This window comes from Mandrillus leucophaeus, unplaced genomic scaffold, assembly GCF_000951045.1.
Source record: "Mandrillus leucophaeus isolate KB7577 unplaced genomic scaffold, Mleu.le_1.0 Scaffold615, whole genome shotgun sequence".
Lineage (NCBI taxonomy): Eukaryota > Metazoa > Chordata > Mammalia > Primates > Cercopithecidae > Mandrillus > Mandrillus leucophaeus.
Window position 1 is genome coordinate 1179936 of NW_012106642.1, and position 17001 is coordinate 1196936.

Genomic DNA, 17001 nt, shown 5'->3' on the forward strand with positions numbered 1-17001 from the left:
ATCTATACTCAAGTCAAATTCCTCTGGTCTTTTCAGTTTTGTGATTCAAATATATCTGTTTTATTTCAAACTGATTTGGCTAGAAATTTTATAATCTGTGGCTAAATTGATGAGGAAATTATATTCATTGTCCTAATGCTCCATTTTATTATAAGATTAAAGTCTCTCTCTCTCTCTCTCTCTCTCTCTCTCTCTCTCTCTCTTTTCCTGGTACAATAAATTACCATGCACCTACTATCTAAATCTTTCTTACATTTATAAGTACTCTGAGTAATTCTAACCAAGAAACTAGCTATGTGGTTGAAAGTAGTTCAGAAACTGGACCTGCAGGACCAACAAAAGCAAGGTTTTCTGTTCTACCTAGCAAAATGTGGGGAAAGTGATTAAAGTACATCCCAGCCAAAGTCCCTGAGAAAACACTTAAAGTCAGAAGTTGGAAACACTAAATAAAAATGCTAATTTGCTAAAAAACAGATAAGAGGAGGAGCAGCTGATGGAAGAATCAACAAAAGACCTAAATAGTTAGCTAGTTTAGTGTCATTGTCTTTTTTCTTCCGGTATAGAGATGGGGTAGGCCAAATACAATAGCCAGGATAAGAAGTTATGTAATGTATAGTTATATAACATATATTTAAATATACATGTCTATATTTGTACAATTATATATGAAATGAGCTATGAAAATACATATGTAGCAGAGTAAATTTAAAATGTATAGATTGTTAGGACATAGTGTACTAATTTGTTTGACAAATAAATTATAATATGTGGATGAGTACTTGTAATTAAAAGGCAACTATTAACAATTCCAATTAAAGGAAATAAAAGCAGAGTGTGGAAACAATTTTCTTTTATCTTAAGATTCTGTACTTTTATGATAAGTAATGAGCATTGAATTCTTTTTTATGTACTAAAATCGTTGCGAGTCCAACAGCCAAGTTTCATTATTCAGAATAATATATTTTACTTCTTATAATGTAAAAAATATAATCATTTGAGTGGTTTTCAGCATGATCTGTTAATTTTGAATACACAGAATGAACAAAGCAGGTAAATATATGTATATGCTGAATAATATAATTCCATATACAATTCACAGTTAGATGCATTTGATTGTGGAAAACAAAGGAAGACAATACCATAAAGGTCTTATTTCAAAACATGGTAAAAATAACGTTCACATGCATTAAACATTTCAAGCCATCTCAGTACATGTCTTTCTTGAGTAAGTAGTGAACCAATGGACCAGTGGTTATTGTTGGAGAAAACAATTACGCAACTCACAAATGCGCTATTTATACAATCTTAGTGACTATCTACCACTTCACCCAAGCAGACTTTCCCACTTATTTGAAGCTATTGCTATCTATAAATAAACGGCAACAGGAAATGTTTCACAAGGGCCTTTGATTTCCAAAACTCTCAAATTCCACAGCAAAGACTCACTTTAAGGCAATTATTTATGTACTGAACATTTGAATCAAGATGTAATATTTTCCTTAAGTGAAAAAAGCTGATACTATTTTGTAATGATAAAATTTGTATACCACAGTAGAAAAGGATTTGTAATTATATGTTAGTACTTTTGATATTCCATATTGAAACACAGTAAGTCTGTAGCTGGCATCAGCTGTACCCTGACTTCACATGAATGGCCTGGAGGGGATCATATTTTTAAACAGGAAATCAGTGTGAATTAGCTGAGTAATTAACATTCAGTGTATAATGAGCATTCTTAACTAAATCAAAGTAGTCATGAAAGAAAGTACTGTAGGTAAACCCAAAAATATACATCAAAATTAAATGGTGAGGTTGAAGGTTGTAGTTAAGTACCAACTAGTGTGAGTTCTGGGAGCATTTTGAAAGGGTGGAGGAATGTACTAAATTTCTGAGGAATTAATACTGATGGGAAGGATTCAGTAAAGAGTAAAAATGGGGCCATTGTGGTTTATATCTGTAATCCAGCACTTTGGGAGGCTGGGGCTGGAAGATTGCTTGAGCCCAGGTGTTCAAGACAAGCCTGGGTAACATGGGGAAACTCATCTCTACAAAAATTACATAAATTAGCTGGTGTGGTGGCCTGCACCTGTAGTCCCAGCTAGGTGGGAGGTTTCAGTGACCCGTGATTGCACCACTGCACTCCAGCCTGGGTGACAGAGTGGGACCCTGTCTAAGAAAACATAACAAAACAAAAGGAAAAAAAAAAAAAAGTAAAGAAAAAAGCCTAGGGATTGGGTGAATTTTTTTTGAAAAAAAAAAAGCATAAGGATTTGGAGACTGTTTAGATGTGGTATATGAGGTATATGAGGGAAAACAAGAAATCTAAACTGAGTTCAAAATTTCAATCCTGAAGAACAGGCAGAATTATACTATCATTGTTAGTGAGAAGTCATGAATCTATGCTAGATGAATGAAGTGGTTGTTTCTAAATCAGTTCCGATTCAAATGTCAAATTTGAGGTGAACACTACAGAAACTGACATGTCTTGGAGGTTGTTGAGGTTGTTGAGATACCAGACTGCACATGGCTCAGCAATAAATGAAAGATATAGGTCTGGATATAGTGAATTAACTCCAGTGAAATATTAAATCCCCAAGAGTGACTAGCACATGAATTTTCTAGTAGACTCTTCCTTGCTGATAATTTTCTCTTCAACAGAAATAACCTACTTTTTTAAAGCATGAATTGTTAGTTTCATTGTGTGCAAATCCTAATGATAACGGAATAGATTTCAGAAGGTTTAAATATTTTTGTTATTTTTAGTAAGAGAAAATATTGGGAAGCATAGTATTAGGAAGTACATATAAATAATTCCCTTTCGATTGCCATAAAACTTATTGTTTCCATAAAGTTTCTCCTTATCATGAGTTGTATTTGATACACAATTATTCAATCATCTTGACTGATAGAATGGGCTACGGTCAAGCAAAAAGAAAGTGAAACCAATCCAAATCAGGCAGGCACATGATGCAGAGTTGACTGTTCAAAGACAATTTAGCTCAATATTGATGGAAGTACTGGTTAGTACAAAAGGAGAAAAGCTATGTCTAAGGAGGGAAGCACATAATAGAATTTTGTTATTACCAGTGTTTTCAAATACAGAATTGAATAATCTTTATCAGAAGCAGGTGTTTGTCACCATTTTATATGTGAAACTCAAGAAGTTCTTGATTTTTTGAGAGCTATATTCCTTAATCTGCTTACAGACTATAAAGGAGATAATCATTTACATGATCGTATCCTCAAACAAATGGTCACCAAATGGAAACAAAGGACTGATTTGATGTAGCCAGCAGTATGATAATCTGTAGTAAAATGCAAATACAGAAGGATCCAGAGAATATGTAATTTCCCAGTAGCCAGTTGATAAATTACAGACATAGAATAAGCAATTTAACAAGATTAGAAAAGCAGCTCTGATACAAATGTGTTGATAACAAGTACAATAAGCATACAAAATTTAATGAACATATTAATTAAAAGCATTTTAGTAGAAGAAAAAATAGAAAATCATAGCAAAACATTTCGTATAAAATATTTAGTAGAATTAATGTTATATTGCTATAACGAATTCACATATTTTTAACAAAAACTTCTTCATATGCTATTTTCACTCTCTGCTTCTTTCTTTTTCTTTTGGTTTTAATTAGGCCTCCTTTTGATATTCTTTGGATGAAACCTATAAGAGGAAGAGGAATAAGTTAATGTGTGATAAAATAACACAATGAAACATTTTATCTAAAATCGTCTCAAAGTATCTTTCAATATTTAAATCCAAAAGATGTTATTGATTTAAAAGCCTTTAATTTGTCCATGTATTCGTGTAGAACAATCTATTTTTAAGGAAGTTTCTTTGCATATATGAGTTAATAAAAATAGATAAGCATGCCATTCATTTTTATTATTCATTCATCTTCTGTTATAAATCCATGCTTGCTTTATTTTTAAAAAGTAGACATGTGGCTGTATCTGGTTGATTAAATTACAGGTAGTTTGTATTTGCATTTTTATACTCTTCTTAGTATTTTATAAACATGCATTACTTTTATATTCAGAAGACATTAATAAATATGTTAAAATTTTGTGTATTACAAGAAAACTTAAAGCCATTTTAGTATAGTCTTTTAAAGTGAATGCTTAGTATTTGAACATTAAAAGAATAAAATGTTTAATTTGGTTTAAATTGATTCTTTTTCTATGAGGACATTAAAGGAAATTACAGTTATATATCTAGCAATATTATCTAAATGTAATTGAAGAGGACATTTGTTAGCTAGATCATACTTTCTTATAATAAAGATAATTAATTTCATATTTAATAGATTATCATTTAAATTCAATTGCTATCTTAAACACTAGTCAATTAATGGGAGGAGTATCTTCTATACCTTTTTTACATGCCCTCAGACATTCTCTTTTAGAAGTAAAATTGTTTTCATTTCCCCCACATCCACTGTACTTAAATGGGCGGCATTTCCCAATGACTGAATTGTAGTAGAATCTGTTCTCATTGGCACGACACAATCCTCTGTCTGCTGGAGCGAGACACCATGAGGGACCGTGAAATTCTGAAAACATCAGGAAAACATGGTAAGCCATATGTGATAGTGAACTTCAGGCTTTCATATTGTATGTTGTTTATAGATTAATGTTGTTGCATGTGTATGTAAAACAGTAATCTGAATGAATGAATAAAGGGATAGTTAATAAAATTGGTGCATATCAGTTCTAGGAAAAGGCTTAACAAGGCCCTGTGTCCACTATATTGAGATCTTTCTCCAACGAATTAAAAAAAATCTCATTTGCTAAAGAGAAGTGTTATGATTACTCTTTATATGAACAATTTGTACATAATAAAAACCACTCTTCAACAATGTAACTGCTGAAAATTTCTTACAGACACACACACACACACATATTCATTTACATATCATTTGTTCACAAATATTTAGCTTTAAAAAAATTCTAAAGAGCAAAGTTTTTATTTGTGATGTAACAAAAACACTGAAGCTGAGGAAGTTACCTCTCTTGACTAAACACACGCTGAATGATGTAACACAATCACAGTTTGAAGTGGAGGAATTCAGGAATAGCAAGCTTTAAGTTTCAAGGAATGAGTCCAGATGAGATGTTTGTCTCGGTAGCATTTTTTTTCTCATAAATTGAAGCTTAGTTCTAGATGAGTTAAATGTTTTTTGCAAAGGAAGCAATATTGCTAAAGCCAGTGAAATGAAACATTGATTTTGGATCAGACAGATAAGCTGGTTTGTCAATGGGATCAATCAATGGTTTTCAAAAACACAAGAGTAAAATACAATTAGGGTAATAAAAGCAGCACTCATTTGCTAAATCAGAGGAGAAAATTAGTTTCAGCTCAATGTTAGTTTTTAGCTCTTTTGGAATTACTGTCAGTGAGGGGCACCTGGTGCTCTTCGGTAGCACAGCTAAGCTGCTTGATGTCAATAAACCAGTACGACAGGTAAGTTGTTGTATGGCAAGGAATCAATACAAGAAAACTTTAATGGCTTTGCCAAATGGTGAGATGTGATACAAGCAAATACAGATGAGGAAGATTTGCTAAATGTCCAATACTAGCAGAAAATAGAACTTCGAGGAATCCAGTAGTTAATGAAGGTGAATAGATTGTGCCTTAAACAAGAAGCAGTCTTTTGGCAAATAACCCCCCGAGATGAACAGACTGTAAAAGCAAAGAAAAGAAATAAAACAAAGTGAGAAAAAATGAGAAAAAATCTCAAATTGATATGAACATTTTTTACCACCTCCTGCCTTCTAGATATTTAAATAAGGACTAGAGTGTCTTCATATAGTAACTCAGGTAACAAAAATATTCTGTGAAATATGAGAGGGAATGAATACTGTGAGAATAATTTATGAGAAGAAATTTGAGACAGGTGATATTCTTGTGCCAAACTATATATATACACATATATATATACAGTTTATATATATATTTATATAGTTTATATAACATTTTTATATATATATTATATATATATACACATACTTAAGTCTTTGACTAGGTATATATGCAGTGATTTTAAGAAGACCTTCTAGGATTTGTAAAATGAAAATATCGTTTTAAATCATACATAGCCCTTTATGTTTTACCTTATCCTATGTGGGGGTTATAGTGCATGATTTTTAAAATAATTTTTATTGTATATGTGTGAGGTTTACAAAATGATGTTATGGGATATATATAGATACTAAAATAGTTGCTATAGCGAAGCAGATTAACATATCCATCTTCTCACAGTTACATTTTTGTGTGTGTGACAAGAGTAGCTAAAGTCTACTTACATAACAAAAATCCCTAATACAATACTTTTTTACTAACTGTCGTCTTCATGTTGTACATTAGATCTCTAGGCTTATTTACCCTACATGCCTGTATTTTGTATCCTTTGACATGATGATATGCCATCATAAATCAAAGTTGAATGGTTAGAATGTGTGCTAGACATTCTAGAAAATGTTGACATTTCCTGTCACTAAGAATCATTTATATTAGAGGAATTCTCTAGCAGTCTAGGAGAGTTATATTGTAATTGAGTTGTACTATTGTACAAACTTTTCCAATGTGTCTGATGTGTATTATCATTCTTGCACAGTGTAGAATATAAAATGATTAATTGCCACCACTTTGAACTCATGAGCTTCCAGTTATCACCTATGTTCAGAAACAAAAGAGATGCACTAGATGCAATTAGCCTAATTTGAGAAACAGAGAAAACAGAGGAAATTGCTATCCCTTTTTTTTCCTGTTTAAACACCCACAGTAACTTCAAAATAGATGTGTACGATAAAATGATATGCAACTTATACATGCATTTCACTTTAGCATTTTGTGTGTAAGATATATCTGCCCACAGTAAGTTGCAGATAATGTGTGTGAATGTGGTTGTAAATTGTATCCTTCTTTGCAAATGTTAGTTGTTACGTCTTAATAGCAATGCCAGACATCAAGCCCCCTTATTCCAGAACGGAGAAAATTTTTTGTTGACAAGGAGCAAACTTCTTCTCTTTTCCCACATAGAACCTACAGTAAACATGGCCCAATCATAAAATCAAGGTTATTTCAAAATGAGAAAAAGCTAGCCTAGTACATATGGGGCTACAGTCCCTAGATTGGAGGTATGAGAAGAGGAGCCTCTGTTGTCATAGACCAAGAACAGCAGGTAAACCCTAGAACCATTCAGGCCTTTCCATCGAAGCTGAAACCGTGGAAGATATACCACAGATGTGGTGGAGATACATACGCTAGCTTCTGTCTTCCTTTGACCATCCAGTCATCCAACAACGGCTGCCATTTACCAAATCTTTTCAGAAGCCAGAGGAGAAAGTTCCCCATAAAAACCACACAAGGCAGGTTGAAAGCAGGGGGTTGGTTTGAGAGCAAACAGCCAGTTGACCAGCATAGATGCCAGCAGAGAAAATTTCACTAAATTATCCAAGGCATCAGATTGCCTCTACTAACACTCTTTATGACTTCTGAATCAGAGAGTGTCTGGCATGCTGCTTCTGACAGCCTGGGATTTGGTATGTAGATGCCCCTATTATCAGATACTTGCTCCTATTTGTCCATGATTGATGCAATGTCAGTTGTTTATCTATCTTACATCACCCTGATTTCAACCACTGCTTACATAGATCATTCAACACAACAGAATTTTGACCCAGATCAACAGTGAGGTTCCCAACACTAGAAATGACAATATTTCGATAGTGCATTAAAATGTGAAGTTAATCACTAAGGATATTGCATTATATGTAATTAACTTTTAGAAGTTTTTAAAGATGTAATAAATTATTGTCAGTTAAGGAATAATTATAAGGCGAGTATTCTTCAGAACATAAATTTTACCTGATATGTAAACTAATTCATTTCTCTTAAGATCATTTTAATTCTGAGCAGTAAGACTATAATTGGGTTACTGTAGCATAAATCACAGTAAAATTAAAGTAATGAAGCAAATGATTTCTTAAAATCATTTTAGCTCCATTTGAATTTTTTTCACTTCTTGAAGAGAAAAACTTGTTTCCAAATAGCAAATTTATTCTACATATAGACCAGCACTCACCTATTCAAAATCAAGAGTTTGCTATCTACAATGAAAGAAAATACAAAGATTTGGCAAAATGTGATTTTTTAGTTGAGATTATAATTATTCACAGAAATTTAAGATAGAATAAAAGAGACACTAACCTGACTTTTGTTCTTTTTTCCAAAGGGAATTTATTAATCAAATGCATTCTGTCTTGATTCTACCATTAATAACAAGTTGGGTACCTTCTGTCTACAGGGTTTTGATAGGTTTCAGAATTCAGGATCCACTTTTTTTTTTTTTTTTTTTTAAGTCAGTAACTATCATGATGTAGTGTGACTGCTAAACTGTAAGACGGTGCTCTAAACTCAGTTTTACAGGTAAAGTTGTTAATGTAAATTTGCTTTGAGATTTATACAGTAAATTTTGAATCACATATTCACTTGGAATCTTTACTGTGGTATCTTTTTTATGACTCTCATTTGGCTTGCCTACTTAGGCTTTTGTTTTACTAAACAAACTAGGTTTTATGAACTATCTTACAACTTGTTAAGTATATTTATTTTTGTCTTTTGAGACTTTTTAGGGAATCAAATAAGAAATCTTTTTAAAAGATTTTTTGTTTATAATTTTGTAGTAAAGAGAAATATAAATTATTTACTTCAAATTATCTTTGTAAAATTTGAAATAATATAAAAGTATAACAAATGTAAAACAAAATTTATCCATAATTTGATTCTTACCCTTTAACCACTACCGATGGTTTACATATCTTCAAATTGTTTGCATATGCAAATGTATTAGTATAATATTCTATATTTATTACTATACTTGATAATATTTTGTGGCTGTGTCTCTGTATTTTTATATAGACCTCATTCTTTTTAATGTAGGTACAGTATTTCATTTTATGAGTTAACTACAGTATATTTAGTCAAATGAACATATAGATTATTATAATTTATTTTTTTTCAGTTCCAGACAACAGCTCATGAATACCCATGTACATTGGTTCAGGTACTTCCAGAGGACAAGCTTCTAAAATTGGAATTATGCAAAATCTATATTCAATGTATAACTTGGTAGATGTTGCTGAATTTTCCACTGAAACTTTTCACAAATTTATGTACCTACGACGACCTTTAAAGTGCCTAAACCATTTAGCAAAACATGGACCTTACAGATATGAATTTATCTACTATTCAACACTTTTTTTCTTCCCCATGCCAACAAAAGTAGAAGGGTACTATGTGGGACAAGAAACTGCTTATAGCTTGCCAAATGTTATATGAAATATCATTTACATAAAATCTAAATGTCATTAATTTGAAGATGCACTATTATTTTATGTACTACTCATGAAGAAAGAAAAACACGGCCAGGTGCGGTGGCTCACACCTGTAATTCCAGCACTTGGGGAGGCCGAGGTGGGTGGATCACCTGAGGTCCAGAGTTTGAGACCAGCCTGGCCGACTAGGTGAAACCCTGTCTCTACTAAGAATACAAAAATTAGTTGGGCGTGGTGGCACACAGCTGTGGTCCCAGCTACTAGGGAGGCTGAGGCAGGAGAGTCACTTGAACTCCAGAGGCGAATGTTGCAAGTGAGTCAAGATTGCGCTACTGCACTTCAGCCTGGGTGACAGAACAATACTCCATCTCAAAAAAAAAACAGAAAGAAAAAAATATACATATAATTACACTATTATACACTATCAGTTATAAGTTTCATCATGATTAGAATTGTTAGAGTGTAGAAAAACCTGCATGTTAGAATCAAGAAAATGTAATAATTTATATTTTGTGCCAACACATAAATACATATACATATACAAACACATATAAATGAGAATAGAATTTATATACGTATGCGTTGGGCAAATATTTAAAAGGACTTGCAATCAGTTGGGAGGATGACTACTATAGAGATAGCTTTATTAGGTAGGGAGCTTAGACATTTGCTAGGTTAAATTTTACAAAAAGATACTTTTATGCTGAGCTTATTCTATATTGTTACATCTCCTCCAGCAGCTACTTCCAGTCTTGAACTTTATTTACTTTGTGATAAGTTGAAATACACAAGGAAATAGTAAAATGAAATATGCTATAATGCCAACAATGATTGTTTCTGCATAATGTGGATATGGCCAGTGTGTCTTCTTTTATTTTCTTTTTTATTCAAATTATCTGCAATTATAATGCTCAAGATATATGATAGAAAAAATACATTAGAGTGAGTCCAGTGTCCTGAGGTAATAGATAAAAGGCTAGAGATTAGAGATTGGAATCTGTTTCTGAGTAGGAATGTGTGGTAAACCTGTCCCTCTCTCTGTAAAAAAGAAAGAGTATGTATCTCTACTCATTAATCAGGAGAAGTGGTATTAAATTGGTGGAAACCAATAATCTCTAAAGAAACAATAAAAACGGGGCAGGGAATGGAAAAACGAGCACTGTGGACCTTTTTTTCCTCCCCTATGTGTATACTGGGCCACTTACCTGAGGATAATAGAAGAAGGGTTGCCAGTGAACTTGAAATTGAAAGGTGATGAAGAATAGACTGAGTGAAACCTTGCCCAGACAGAAACTCCCTCTGCATATTAAAAGGGAAGGAAATAAATTGGGTAGATGTTCTCTGGGTTGGATTTCTTTGCCTAGATACTGCCTAATCCATGGACAGAGTTCATAAAGTCAGGTTCCTTCAGGGATTTGTCTAAGCAAAGCCACAAAGAAAGAAAGCCATAGTAAAATTCTAGATTATACAGCTATTGAGTATACTTTCTTCTAAGATAATTATGTCTAATAATGCATGAGAAAAACTTTCTTCATGTCATATACGTAAAATTTTAAACCCTACAAAATTTTAGTAAAAGTAAAAATTAGCATTTAGTCTGTTGATCAGTTTTTTAGGAAGAATGGGATTTTAGTAAGCAGAGGATACAGAAAGCATATGGGTGAAGAAAAGTAAAAACACAAAGGTCAGAAGGTTTCTAGTTTGCTTGGGGGTACTTCGCAAACTCCAGGCTGTCTGGAGAACACAACACAAAAAAGACTATAGTGGGATACAGGGCTGGAAAAATACATTTAGGTAAAAGAAAGAAGGTTCTTGAATACTACTATATTTGGATTTTACAATGCAGACAATAATGAGCCACTGAAATTATTGAAGAAGGAAAAGACAAGTTCTGATCTCATTGAATACATGAAGGAAACTCAACCAGGCATGTTTAGCTTGAATCCAGTAACTTTCAATAGAGAATAATATAAAATTACCATAACCGAAGCAGTTACCATGGGAGTAGCTAAAATTAAGCACCAAATTGAATTTGGGCAGGTAGAGAGCTAGAGATGAAATAATTCTAGTGTTTCTGCATTCAGAAGATGTAATATTTTTCCAATATGTTATGAAACATTATAGAATAAATTCTACTTAGAATGTTGTATTTTTTGTAACTTTTGGTGCCTTTTTTTCGTTGTGGCTTTACCTAGAAAAATATATGAATATAAAGATGAAATTGTAGACTATGTCCATGGATTAGCCAGCATCCAGGCAAATGAATTCGAAGTGGAAGATGAAGATAGAGCTCAAGTTTTGAAAACATAGAATATTTTAATGTTGACATTGTTTAATGAATGTAAAATGTTATTGTGACTCTGTTCGCCTGTAACCCTTGTGCAGGTCTCTGTCTTAGCATGTAACACAGGCATTGAAGTCATCTATTTATTTATCTTTTTCCCTATTTGACAAACACACCTATAAAGGACAAAATTATACTCTTCTTATTCTCATATTCCCAGTACCTATGGTAGTTATTGCCATGTAGGAGATACTCAATGTTTGCTGAAATGAACTGAAATTAGGAAGTACACAGATCTGTACCTTAGGTCATAAGATAAAGTTGAAAATATAGGTCTATATGTCTTTCAATTACTTATAAGATCCAAAGAGAAAAAAAATTTGTATTTATAACTATATTTGAATTTTCAAGTGCTATATATATTATTTCAAATAATCTTAGCATAAAATATGTTAAATAAAGATACATCAGATCAAGTTTACAGACTTTAGCTGCATTAAAAATGATCAATAATAAAATGTATACAAATAGCACTCATTTTTTGGGCTATAAACCTCAGATGAAAATAGGTCATCATCATCATCATTGAAAACAACCTCAAAAATTAATACTTCGTACTCTGTGTGCTCAACACTGGGTTAAGAATTTTATGTCTCATTACAGTTTTACAAAAGTTTTGAGATATTTCTTGCCACATAAAATAAATGAGGAACCTGAAGCTGAGAGAAGTTTTGTAATCTTTTTTCAAGGCCACAGACTGAGTCAGAAAATAGCAGAACTGGAATTAAAAACCACATCTTTCTTTCTACAACGTCAATGCTCTAAACCACTAACATATGTCATTCTGAAAACTAATTAGAAAATTAAGAAAATAGTAGTACCTGAGCAAAAATATTTTAATAATTTTATCAGATAAAAAGAAAATTGTCACAACTTCTCGTTTAGAACTGATGTCCAAATTCCCTCTTTTCTGAAGCTCAGGTTCAGAACATGTTAAGTATACTATAGTCCACAGTTATAAGCATGAAGTTGAAGTTTTCTAAGTTTGAAAGAGTTCTAATCAAAATAGGTCACCACACAAGTCTTGGGGCAACAATGCTGATTCAAACAGTATTTAGAGAGCTTGAACATTTGAAGGCAACAAGTATTGAGTTGAGATGGTCAACACGGACTGACTCTAGAAACAACCACACCAAAGTTACAGTCTTGCATCCATGTGATCATATCTGCACTGGTCACTCAGATCCATGTAATGGTATTACATACAATTAAAAGCTGGAAACCCCACTCCACTACATCCCTAGAAGAGGCAGAGTTGGAATTTTCCTGATCAACAAATTTTATTTATTTATTTTGAGAGAGTCTTGCTGTCATCCAGGCTGGAGTGCAGTGGCACAATTACAGCTCACTGCAGCCTCAACCTCCCCAGCTCAAGCAATCCTCCCACCTCAGCCTTCAGAGTAGGTGGGTTTACAATCACAGGCCACCACACTGGGCTAATTATTTTATTTTTTTGGAGAGACAGGATCTCTGCATGTCGCTCAGGCTGGTCTTGAACTCCTGGGCTCAAGCTATCTTCCCACCCCAGCCTCCCAAAGTGCTGGTATTACAGGAGTGAGCCACTGCACCCAGCCACCATTTTGTATTAATACTTCTTAACTTCATTTCTGCAAAGATTTTCTATTACTCAAATAGAAAAAAGGAAGAGAATTACATACGACATAGAGTAGCTCAAGTTTGTCTGAGCTATTCTTACCACATTACTAACCTGCCCTATACCAGTTACTATTAAATTCATATTACAATAAGGCTTTTTCTTTTTTAAGCAAAATAAGTCTTATCAAATTAGTATTATTAATTTATTAGTTTGTAGTTTGCATGGTATTAATTTGTACACAATTTTTGGTTTATAGTTGTATAATAATCATAATGAATTTATTCCTACTATGTTACTGGTTCATACAAAATGAATGTTATTTTAAGCAATTTGGCTTACAAATTGGAAGTCTGTAATTTTTTCCTTTTAAAGACATCTATGATTATTCAAGCTTGAGAAACACTTCTCTGGAGGACTCTTACGACTGGGGCAACAAATTATCTGTGTTAAGACTAAAGATGGTCCAGGAAGAAAGGGATTAGAAAAGTAGACAGTGGTCATCTAGGGTGACTGCATTTTGATGGCAGTGATTTTGGCAGAGATGAAGTGCCACATTTTTGTTTCTCATCAGCATTCCTGTCAGGAAGTAGAAAACTTGCTGGGTGCTGTCCAAAACTTGTTATCTATTTTTGGAAAGCCAGCTTGTCAGAAAATCAGAATATGAGGCTCCAGATTTACTATGCAGGCGTCTTTAGATTATGAGGGATGTTCTTGTGCTTCTTGGTCTTAGAACACATAATGAAAGGCAAGATACTTCTTTAGAACTATGAAAGTGGACTGTGGATGAAGTGGTTTTTTGTTTGTTTGTTCGTTTTTTAAGAACTGTAAACAGTGCTTGTGGTGACCTGTGGTGTGCAGCTGGATGTGGAGCTCTTTAGCTGGTGAGGGATAGTTTCTCTCCAGAAAGTTCTCATGCTTGCAGTATTCCTCTACATGCAATCACACCTTCAACAAGAGGCCAAGGAGATAATAACAATCCCATGCAGATTTATAAGTTGACTATATCAGTGATTGTGTTTGACTGTCCATTAGGCCCTTTGTGAACATAACACCTGTTTCAGAAGGCTAGTGATAACAAAAATATTTTTAAAAATGTATTTATATATGCATAGATTTTATTTTCTATTTTTTCCACATAAATGGAAAGTATGTCTGGAGGTCATACATTGAATACATTTAGGAGAGGGATAGAGTTTCAAGCAGCAAAAGGATCTTCAGGATGTCATCCAATTACTTTCCCTGGACCTGGAGGCTGGCAGGAAGCAATGTGGAACTGGGTCAGGTATATAGGTGTTCCCTTTCCCAGTTAGTGGCCAACTAGAATTGGGTTGGCAGTAGCTTTTTAAGTCTACCTGAATTTTTTCCCCCCAGAATATCATAAAGCTGATGTTGTTCCCAGTTAGCTCTCAAGAGTTGATGTATGGGGCCAGGCACAGTAGCTCACGCCTGTAATCCCAGCACTTTGGGAGGCCAAGGCAATCACCTGAGGTCAGGAGTTCAAGACCAGCCTGACTAAAATGGTGAAACTTTGTCTCTACTAAAAATACAAAAAATTAGCCCAGTGTGGTGGCGAGCGCCTGTAATCTGAGCTACTTGGGAGGCAGAGGCAGGAGAATCCCTTGAACCTGGGAGGCGGAGGTTGCAGTGAGCCGAGATCACGCCATTGCACTCCAGCCTGGGCAATAAGAGTGAAATTCCCTCTCAAAAACAACAAAAAACAAAACAAAAAACCAAAGAGTTGATGTATGGAAGCAAAGGGATATATAAAAATCAGAAAAAAAAAAATGACTTTTTTTTTTCATGAATAGTTAGGTCCAGTCAAAAGGCTCACAACTAGCATGAACTCCTGAGAACATTCATATTTCTTTGCTAGTTAGATATTTACCAGCGAGGTGCTGTGAGAACACTATGTTTACTATGCATGTAAATATTAAAACTTTATTAGCAGTAGGCTACCGAAGGCATCATGTATACATATAAATATTAAGGAAATGCCAAAAGCACAAATATTAACATAGGCATAAAATACTATCCAATCCTAGAAAGAACATGGATGCATGAATGCAGAAGGCGTTCAGAAAGACTTGGTAAATATGAGCCGCATTCTTCCAACCATCATTTGTTCCTTCTTTTGTAACTGTGGATCACAAAATTAATAAATAAAAAATGTGAGTCATCTTTACATGTTTAACACTGTGATCAATGCTGAGGGTGGGAGAAGTCTATAAACTGTATAGCACATTATCTTTTTCTTCAAAAAATCTTGTAATCTAGACAGTGAGGTAGAGCAAACACAATATCTAATAATACAGATATTAAAGGAATCATAGTAAGAAGCCAGGGGAGAGAGACAGAAAGAAGGCCTCCTTGTGGTAGTGAAAAGGCAGATTGGTTAAGAAGCTGAGGAGGGTCAGTCAATTTTAGGTGGGGAAAATCACATAAAACATCCTTTAGAATGAAAGTGAATAATTTGTGTTTAATGGTAATGAAGAGGCCAATTTGAATGGATGGAAAAAAGTTGTACTTAAGGGACAGAAAACATCTGCAATAGATAGAAGACTAATGGACAATGCAGACAGATTTTAGGCAAGTGGACGAAGCTAAATTACTCACATGATCGATGAATAGAAATAGGACAGTGATGTCAAAAAGGTCATGTATAATTTGTTACATCTGACTGCTCCTTTTTGTCTCTCTCTCTCTCTTGCTCTCTCTCTCTAATATGCTTTAGTTTACTTATGTTAGATATATAATTATACTATGTGTAATATATATATACAATATCTGAGTTATAGCTGAGCTTTCTGATATCTGTTTATCTATTTGTCTCATGTCTATACAGCCTGGTTTGCCTAAGCCCCTATTAGTTTATGCTTATTTTGGGAGGATATCACGTTCATATATATATATAAATATATATGTTAATATATAAATATATATGTAAATTATATATATATAATTTAAAAATACTAAAATACTTTTAAATATAAAACTATTTTTTGTAGAGTCACCAAAACGACAATTCCAATTTTATGTCAATGCATACATATATTTAAAATAGACATATACCTTAATTTTTTAACACCCTCTGTAACTATCATTAGTGTTCCAAATTGGATGACATGATTGTTTAGGTAATCTAACCATGAAGGATTGATGATATGAACAAAATAAATATGAGTGAAAATGGAAGAGACAGAAATAAACATTTCATAAAAAGCAATGAAATTTAATGAATGACTGGAAGAATTGAAGTGATAACAAAGAAAATTACTAATCATTCAAATTGGAATAATCAGAAAAACAGTGGAAAAACTCAAAAACTTTGGAAACTTGGGAATGTCAAAAAGATAAAGAACAATTATACAAATAAACATCTTTTGACCTTGAAGCCCCATGATACTTCTCTGTGACAATAATCTCATCCTGTTTCTAATAAACACATTCAAACTCTTTGAGTTTCCATATATGCATTAATTTAGTTCTAGTATTAATTCTTCTTAAAATATTAGTCATGATTTTGAGACTGTATATTTACTGATGCATTTATCTGAATAACTAGAGACTTTTTGAGTGTCTGAAATAAAAATTTGTTCTGCAAATAGGAACTTACAAAGGAGTTGTTTTACAAATGAGAATCTAAAGCCTGGTGAGTTAAGCGTACTACTCTGGATCACATGGACAATAATAATGAGGAACCCTACAC

General features: G+C 33.3%; 1 protein-coding gene across 3 annotated transcripts in view; it reads right to left on the reverse strand.

Annotated features, from left to right (window-relative positions):
- Positions 1-3428: 3428 nt before the first annotated feature.
- Positions 3429-17001, reverse strand: part of TFPI (tissue factor pathway inhibitor (lipoprotein-associated coagulation inhibitor)) — a 98470-nt gene continuing 84897 nt past the window's right edge. For 2 of the 3 annotated variants that reach the window (XM_012000078.1, XM_012000079.1), the window contains exons 7-8: positions 4389-4568; positions 3429-3679 (exon numbers count right to left, since the gene is read on the reverse strand). In XM_012000078.1, coding sequence (XP_011855468.1) covers positions 3573-3679; positions 4389-4568 — 287 coding nt within the window. In that variant the 3' untranslated portion in view covers positions 3429-3572. Of the gene's footprint in view, positions 3680-4388; positions 4569-15206; positions 15433-17001 lie in introns of those variants that run through there. The other variant, XM_012000080.1, reaches the window with a different exon arrangement.